This window comes from Amblyomma mixtum, chromosome 5, assembly GCF_055824585.1.
Source record: "Amblyomma mixtum isolate Tamu chromosome 5, ASM5582458v1, whole genome shotgun sequence".
Lineage (NCBI taxonomy): Eukaryota > Metazoa > Arthropoda > Arachnida > Ixodida > Ixodidae > Amblyomma > Amblyomma mixtum.
Window position 1 is genome coordinate 177,357,319 of NC_143016.1, and position 8,653 is coordinate 177,365,971.

The following is an 8,653-nucleotide window of genomic DNA, read 5'->3' on the forward strand; positions in this document are numbered from 1 at the left end:
TGCCCAGTGGTTAAGCGCGCGGGCGGTAGCGTCCGCTACCTTATTTTCCTCTATCCCCGCATGTGCTGGGGCCCAGATAATGGTGCGCCGGGTTGGGAAATCCCAGTACTCACATCTATGTATAATTTCGAAGGCACAATCTAGAATTTGTCCCTGTTCAAAACTGCGGCAAGCTCCATTTGAGTCGGTGATAATGGCTCAGGACGCTGGATCCGCGGCTGCAAGTGCGATAGCAACTACCTCCGCGCATGTAATGTTGGGGGCATGGAAGGTGAGGCCCTGAACTGGGTTGTTTTGGTGGACGACGGCAGCCGTGTAACAACCTCCATGGTGTGGACCCTGGTCGAGCATCATACTGCTCGGAAATGGCCTGCGCTCGCGCGAGGCGGCGGCCATCATGGGCATCCTTTGTCATGTTATTGGGGAGGGGACGAACCTGCAGGGCGAAGCCTTGGGGAGGGATACCCGCTTCTCCTGATGGGTTGTGTAATTGATATGGAGGCGGGTCAGAAGGCGGCTGCGTACACGTGTTTTCCTTAACCGCAAGTATTGATTGTTTAGATGAGCCTCGCACAGCTCCCCAAAGGTGTTCGTCATCCCCAGGCCGATGAGACGTTCGTTGGATATTGCAATTGGGAGGTCGATAGCTCTCTTATAGATTTTGCGGATAATCACTTCGAGAGTGTTCTCATGGCATTTGCGCTGCATTACAGTATTAAATGCATAGACATTAATTAGTCGTCATGCTTTCGATAGAGCAGAAAATCGCACCATATCAACCGGCCCTCATTATCGACATTATAGGTCAAGCCCGAACAAGGGAGTGTCTTGCGCAGAAACAACCAGCAAACCACCGACACACCCACAGCATGCGCCACGAGTACTTTATATTCCGATAAAAAGGGCTGCAAGGCCACCTCGGTACCCTCCTCACTTTCAATTTTCGTCTCTTAGACAGCGATAACATCAAGGTGGCTGCTGAAGAAGAGTCGGAGGAGTTGCACCTGCCTCTGGCGAGACCTAAGGCCACGTCCAGCCCCAGCCAAAAGTATACAGCACAAGGAGTTTGCTTATGAGGCCCGCAGCATGCCTCGTTAACCATCCTTAGCGACCTTAATTCATCTAAAGAGGACTGGCCTCGCGTCCTCTGTCCTCCCAACCTTTGGACTTTGAGATGTGGCAGAGAGCCCCGCTAAACACCTTAGAAGCACAACCCCTGGGCTGTATACTTTTGACGAGGACTGTAGATTCAGTGTTGCGAATACTAACTCTGCAGAAGCAGCCACGATGACTGTAAAAAATTATGCCTACAGTTGCATGTGCCTGTAAGTAGAGGACGAAGCCGCCTTGTAACCACTGCCAGGCCATCTGCACCGCGACATCGGCACTTCCCCTTAAGCGCAGGCTACATGGGGCGTTTTTCTCGTGCGATTATCGCGCGTCGAAAAAAAAACGCGCCGTCGGGACGCTGGCCAGGCTACATGAAACGTACGAGCGCCGAACGCCGCCGCAGTGTGGCCAGACAAGGCAAAAATGTTTGGTCGCCACTAAATGAGCGAACAATGCTTATATGTTTTTTGCTTGTGTTATAATTAATAAATTGGCAATAAATATCCTACAGTAATGGCTATACTCAATTTTAGGTATGTTTAGTATTGCCTCGACATTTTTGTGGATGTTTAGCGGAGAGAGTTGGCCGGAAATGTTTCGTTTGGCGACCCTGTACGACTGAAATCGCGGTGCGGATTGCGCAGAGTTTTTTATCTCAGCTTCGTTCTGTGCATTGCCCGTTGCTCTCGTTGATGAAAACTAATTTTAAAAAGAGTTTTCATTTGCTTCGAGCGGACGGCAAGCAGAAAGCGCAACTGCGAGGGAGAACGCGCCGCTTTTGTTCTTGTGACCAAACCCAGTGCCCATGCGGGTACATCGGCGTCTTCTGTTGTTAAAGAAAAAATTATTGCTGACGAAGAAGAGGGACCTAGAAGAAAAGAAGAAAAGAAAGAGGAAATTCTGGGTGCGCCCCGTCTGGCAAGCAAGAAAGAACCAGGGCGAATGCCACACCGCGGTAAGTAACTTATCGGTCTGTAGCGATCGATCTCCTGTTCTGCGTCCCGGAACTTTAACTAGCCCAACTCTTCGTTTTATTTCACTTGCTTCCTTCTTTTTTCTTGTGTTCGTCGTTTTTTTTTTCTGCTGTTTTACATTATGCATCTGTACCACCTCGCCCAGTTGAACGTTTTGCTGCGTGCCATAATCAAATTTTGTGCCAGTCGGAGGTCGTAGCTTATAAGGGTGGTTTTCCGGCACATTTCCCCTTTTTTTCACGCTTAAGATGCCAGCTGAATGCCACCCAAATTATGTATTTATCCTTCTTCAAAAATGCTCTAATGGCTTCCTGTGTGCTGTAATAACTGTAATCGAAACGAGGAACTCCGTGGTGTGTTATTGTAAGCGGCTGCATTCTCTAGCGTTGCGTTTCCCAATATACCTGAGAAACTGGTTGCCGCGTCGGCAGCATAGGCCAACGTACCGTTGACGAGCTTTTCTTCAGCGTCTGCGGCGTTTTCGCACTGATCAAGACACGCATTCGACACCTCAAAATGCATTCGGAAGACACTTTGTTACACATGGATAGCGTGACGCTGTGTGCACCGCTCCCGATTTCTCGTTACTGTGAACACACGCTGTTAAGAAAAAGTACTTGGAGTAGAGGCTGGCGGTGTGGCTTTGTAAAACTGGACGATGTAAACTGAGGTCCGCGTCGCTAGTAAAATGCCCACTGCAATAATAATAATCAGAAAACAAGCTCTACATCTCTACGTAACCTACCATTTGTGTAATGATAAAGGGTGGGGTAAATATTTGGTGTCAGTTTGTAATTTTTGTTTCACTGTTGTCATTCAGTTTCAAGACATGAAGACAGATGAAAACATGTTCTTCCGATATTATCGGATGAGTCCGAAGCTGTTTGATAAACTGCACAGCATTGTCCGCAATGACTTGAGGAGGAATTTGGTTTGCCGGGAGCCTCTTTGCTCCGAAGAGCGCCTTGCTATAACCCTCAGGTACTGTAGCACTTGTGACTGCAGTGACGATGCCACACAACTTTTCAACCACTTTTTTATTGTACACAGGTACCTTTGCTATGGAATGGCAATCAAGCAGGTAGCACTGACGTTTAGAGTTGCGCCAGCAGCATGTCGGCTTGTGATCCACAATGCCTGCAGAGTTATCTGGAAGCACTTGGAGCCGCTCTACCTGCCTGTATGTATTTCCTGCCTAATTCTGCTCCTGACTCTTGTTGCAAAACTTTTAATAGATGATGTAGCAAACTTAAATTTGCATGAAAGAGCCAAACGGGCAAAAGCGAAGAGCATTGTAGTGGCTTAAATGAACTGATTTAAAAAATGGCCTTTAAAAAGCAAGGCCATTTTTAGCATCTCTGTCACTTCCAAAACATTCGGCTAAATATTCAGCTTTCCTCTTTTTTTCTATTTAGGAGCCAGGCCCTGCGCAATGGGAGCAATCTGCGCAAGAATTCAGCAGGCGGTGGAACTTTCCTCATTGTGTAGGAGCAGTAGATGGAAAGCACATGCAGATTACTGCACCACCAATTTTTGGAAGCAGCTTTTTCAACTAAAGGTACTGCTCACTCCATAAGCTGGACCAGATGTCATACATATACAAGAGGTGCTCATGCATGTCAAATGTTCTCCTTTCGTTAGGGGACATTCTCGATTGTTTTAATGGCCATCGTGGATGCAAAGTACAAGTTCATGATGGTAGACGTCTGTGCACCAAGCCGACACAGTGACAGTGGAGTCTTCAAATCATGCACATTTGGAAAGAAGCTCAACAATGGCGTCGTGGCCCTACCAGCAGCAGCACGCCTTCCAAAAAGCCACAAGGTTGCGCCGCATGTTTTTGTCGGGGATGAAGCATTCCAATTGAGGACCGATTTTTTGCGTCCGTTCCTCGGCAAAGGCATGCAGCCAAGCCAGAGGGTATTCAACTACCGGCTGAACAGAGCAAGCTATTGAATGTTGTTGTAAAGATATGGTGTTATTTTATTTGTGTTGTGGGGAAAAAGGACGAACTCAAATGACCTTGCACTGCTTGTCATGCACAGCGATGACTCAGAATAGTATCTTATGCTGTGATTGAGTGACAAGGAGGCAAGAAAAAATTGTTTTCTGCAGTACGTATTTATCATTCCGCCCTGTAAAAAACAAAGATTTTAAACACCTTTTCTTGATAGTGTGTTTTCTTCTTTATAATGATTCATGAGTCATTATAAATATACATCACCACATAATGTTTGTCTACGACCAATTCATACTTTAAAAATGGATTCCTTTAGTCCCGCTGTTCCGGCTTGAATGTCAAATGGTGGCTTTGATGCCACATTTATACACAGGTCACACGAGGCATAAGAAAGCTGCAATATAGCCCCCGTTTTTTCCATTCGTTGTCGCACTTTCTTTTGAGGCAGCATTACTTAATGTTATGGTCAATTAAGGCAGTGAAGCAGTGAATGCAGCACTAAAGTTTGGTGTGTATGCACCTTTGAAACAAGGTTCAGCGAATCTTCTCTCATGTGATATTATCTCAATTACTAATAGATGAAGTGAACTCGAAGAAACTTCTTCGAAGTAAAATAACTTGTGCAATGCTTTAGCAAAGCTACAAATAACCATGTTTTTTTTTCAAAATGTGGTGCAGGCGCATCGTGCAGAATGCCTTTGGCATTTTCACAGCTCGTTGGCGAATCTTGCTTGAGTCCATGAACCTTCTACCCAAAAATGCAACCTTTGCTGTCCTGGCTTGCTGCGCTCTACATAACATCATCTCTTCTGCCCGGGAAACACCCTACTGTCCACCAGGCTATGTGGATTCCGAGGATGCATGCGAGGATGGGAATATCATCCCAGAGCAGTGGAGAAGTGAAGCTGTGTCAGGTAGCCTGCTCGATCTTGAAACAACGCAGTCTAGGAACTACAGAACAATTGCTCCTGACACAAGGCATCTTTTCGCCCAGTACTTTTTTAATGAAGGTGCCGTGGCATAGCAGTGGGCTCATACTGGACTTGCAGCACCACAGAATCCACAGTGCATTTAATGTACCCATTGTCACTATACGAGGTCCATTAAAAAGGTATCTGACGTGCATTTATTTAGGGTTGTCATTAAATGTATACTTGACTATCAAGTGAAGCAAGTCCATCGCCATGTCATGTTTTGCAAGCTTTGTCGTGCTCGCAGCTGGCGGTTAACTAGCTGCCCTTGCACTGATGTCTGCTCTTTGTCCTGTATTATTAGGGAATTGACGTATAAGTATTGTGCTGCCACCGAGCAGGACACAAAAATAAGACCTTGAATACGTATTCTGTAGAATGAGAAATTGATTTCAATGTGCATTTATTCAAAGTTGTCGCTAAATGTATACTTCGCTATGAACTGAAGCAAATCCATTTCCATGTCGCGTTTCGCATGCTTCGGGCATGCCTGCAGCTTGTGGGTAACTAGCTGCCCATAGACTTCGCAGGCAGCGATCGGGAGCTGCGGGGAAGTGACTGAGCGTAGTCAGCCTGACATTCGCTTCTAAAAAGCGCGCATGCAGAGCTTTCGAAAGCTCACAAAGCGATTGCACTGTGTTTTGCTTGAAATACTAGTAGCAATGCAACCATACCTTCCGGGTCAAATCCAACTTCGGTGGCCACTTCGGCCCATGCCGCCGACCTCTTTCTCTGCTGCTTGAAGTCCTTCCTCGTACTGTCCTAATATGTGGGGCGCTTTTGTATCGCTTATGTAAGTTTATCATTAAATTCCACGCACGAATCTTTCGCCGACGTCTCCTTGGTGCTAACCAGCGCACGCCCGCGAAGTGACAAATGTGATCAAGGGACGGTGAGACGGCTGGCCGCTGCCGCCGTCTCACCGTCCGGGTGTCTTTTTGCTGTATGCTTTTAATTAGCTGTGTGCTGTACTTTGTATAACACTATCCCTTAGGATTAAATGTTCACTGCGCTGGGAGGCGAGGCCTTGTCAGGTGTGTTTGAAATGCATTTTGCCTCGTCAACCTTCGTACAATGTTCCTCTTGTAATCTTTCTTGTCCATGATATCTACCCACTTTCCGCTAAATACAAATACAAAATAGACCTGCTGCCACATTGACCATCAAGTTTTGAAGGGGTTAGGTGGTGTTCCATATCAAACTGAAACGCAAGACAATGAATCGCAGTTGCTCTTTGCTGCCTGCTATTTTGTCCGCTCTGACACATTGTATTCAGTTCGACAAAAACTTATTACTGAATTAGACAAGCTGTCTGAGTAGTTGGTGTTGCATCATTTTCAGCAGCACGTAGCAGCATGAGCACAATGCACTTTGAAAACACGAAAGCAGAACAAGCCCCGAACTTCAACTTGAATTTTGAGAATTGCCAAAACACCGCATATATACTCCAAGAAGAGATGAAAACATCTTACAAAATTTTTCTTGCAACCCTGGTGGGTGGGTGTATATGCAGCGGGTGTATATGCAGTGTTTTGGCAATTTTCTGAATAGAAGTTGAAGTTCAGGGCTTGTTCTGCCTTCGTGTTTTGAAAGTGCTCTGTGCTCATGCTGCTACGTGCTACTGAAAATGCGTTATTTATTGAACTTAGTCTGAGTCTTGAAATGTACACTTTGCAATAAACTGCAAAAGTTCCATTTCCATTTGATGTTTACGACCTTTTGGGCATTCGCGCAGCTTGTGGGCCACAATTTGTCCATACAGAGAGGCCTGATCACTATCGTCTTGGATCAGCTGGTCCACCCTCTGTATGTCATCGTCCAGCCTCGTTCTGCCATCCCGGCGCCTCTTTCTTGCGGTGCGCTGCCCTTGGCGAGGGGTTGCTGAGGCAGTCTGTGAGCAGCCATTGGATGTGCTCCGCTCCGGGCTGTCTCTGCCGAGGACGCAGCTCTCCTGTGTCGGTTCTATGAGAAAAAAATAGAATTGTGGAACTGAATCTCTGCAAAGTATTTTATACTATGCCACAAAACAGAGTTCAGGAGAGCAAAATGACTCTCCAAGAACTTGTGCTGCTTCCAGACATGAGCGCATAGCAAATATAAAGTTCGGCCAGTAACATGCAATGGTAGATTTCACTTCTTAAGACCAGCTTGTTGCATTTCTGGATGGTCCTTGCGAAAAGCTCAAGTGCATTTTGTGTCTCTGTGTGGCTTCAATAATGTCGGGTTCTATTGCATATGTGGATCCTAGGATGTCGTACCTATGCTAAGATCAGCTTGTGGTGTTTCTGGATGGTCTTTGTGAAAAGCTCAAGTGCCTTTTATGTCTATGTATGGCTTCAAAATTGCCTGGCTCTATTGCATATGTGGATCCTTGGATGTTGTACCTTTGCTAAGACCAGCTTGTGGTGTTTCTGGATGGTCCTTGCGAAAAGCTAAAGTGCATTTTATGTCTCTATATTGCTTCAATATTGCCTGGTTCTGTTGTATGTGTGGACCCTTGGATGTCGTACCTTTGCAAAAACGCAGTAAGGAACTTGAGTGAACATTCTTACCGTCACTCACTGTAGATGGCATTTAGGACTCCCTCAGCAGTTTCTCCGCAGGCTTCTTCGTCCAACTGTCGGCTGTTCGAAAAGGTGCTGGAAAAGAAATGTTACGTGTAGCTAATCAGCGCACACTACTTTGCATACCTCGGCTTTTCAAACATTCCTACATGAACATCTAGAAGCACCGCAGCTCCAGTGTTGTCCAGTACTTATTTTTGCAACTACTGTACCTTTGTATTTGTTTAACTCCTTTTACATCATCTGGTTGTTATGTAACACGCTTCTCTGAACTCGAATGGAAAAATAAATGATTTTGAAAAGTGAGCGTCATGCTATGGAGACAAACCTGCCGATATCCACCTTGTCCTTCAGAAACATGAGAAAGTGAAAATATGGCCACCGCACCTGCTTCACGGCACCTGCTCCGGAGCCACTCGGAGCGCCATCCTTCCAGGCGCGGTGTTTTTTTCGTGAACGTGTCCCTGAGACTCTTCCAGCGACCCTGGTCATGGTAGCCTGCAAGTATACTTTAATAATGCTGCATTTATTAACCTCAAATGATGAAGAGGGCTGAGGGAAAAAGCCTCAAGGGCTTGACCAGCCGTTGACTCGTTTACACAGACAACAGGTGAGAATTTGTTATAAGGCGAGATCACACTGATAGAAAACGAGTAAAAAGTGAGTGATACACACATTTCAAGAAAATACAACCAGCCAAGCTCCTCATGTAAATGCTGATAATAATCGAAAAGCTCGTGGATCAGCGCAGTCAATACATCAACATTATTTTCATATAACATGATTGAGTGTTTGGGCAGCCGATAAGCAACCATTTGTTGCCCGTAATTGGTAATAGCAGTTTTAACATTCCTCGGTTGGTACTGTGTGATATCAGTGTTCCGTTCCGTGTCCGATAAGTTAACATTTCAAAGTACTAAATGCTTCGAAAGAGCTGCTTGTGTTGAAAACTATAGACAGAAAAAATCATCATCCTGGTCGCGGCGAAGCAAAAGAATACTCTGTATAGCTATCTTTACAGCATATGAATTCTTTCTAGGTTGCTTACATCATGGAGTTCCATACAAGGTGGCA

At 45.7% G+C, this 8,653-nt stretch overlaps 1 protein-coding gene across 1 annotated transcript; it reads right to left on the reverse strand.

Moving 5' to 3' along the window:
* Nucleotides 1-5,418: 5,418 nt before the first annotated feature.
* On the reverse strand, nt 5,419-8,060 carry LOC149344832 (uncharacterized). The gene is made up of 4 exons (XM_089547313.1): nt 7,908-8,060; nt 7,578-7,654; nt 6,763-6,977; nt 5,419-5,526 (listed from the first exon to the last, which is right to left on the reverse strand). Exons 1-4 carry the CDS (start codon nt 7,937-7,939, stop codon nt 5,419-5,421), a joined length of 432 nt encoding a protein of 143 aa, XP_089403439.1. The 5' UTR covers nt 7,940-8,060.
* Between the last annotated feature and the right edge of the window lie 593 nt (nt 8,061-8,653).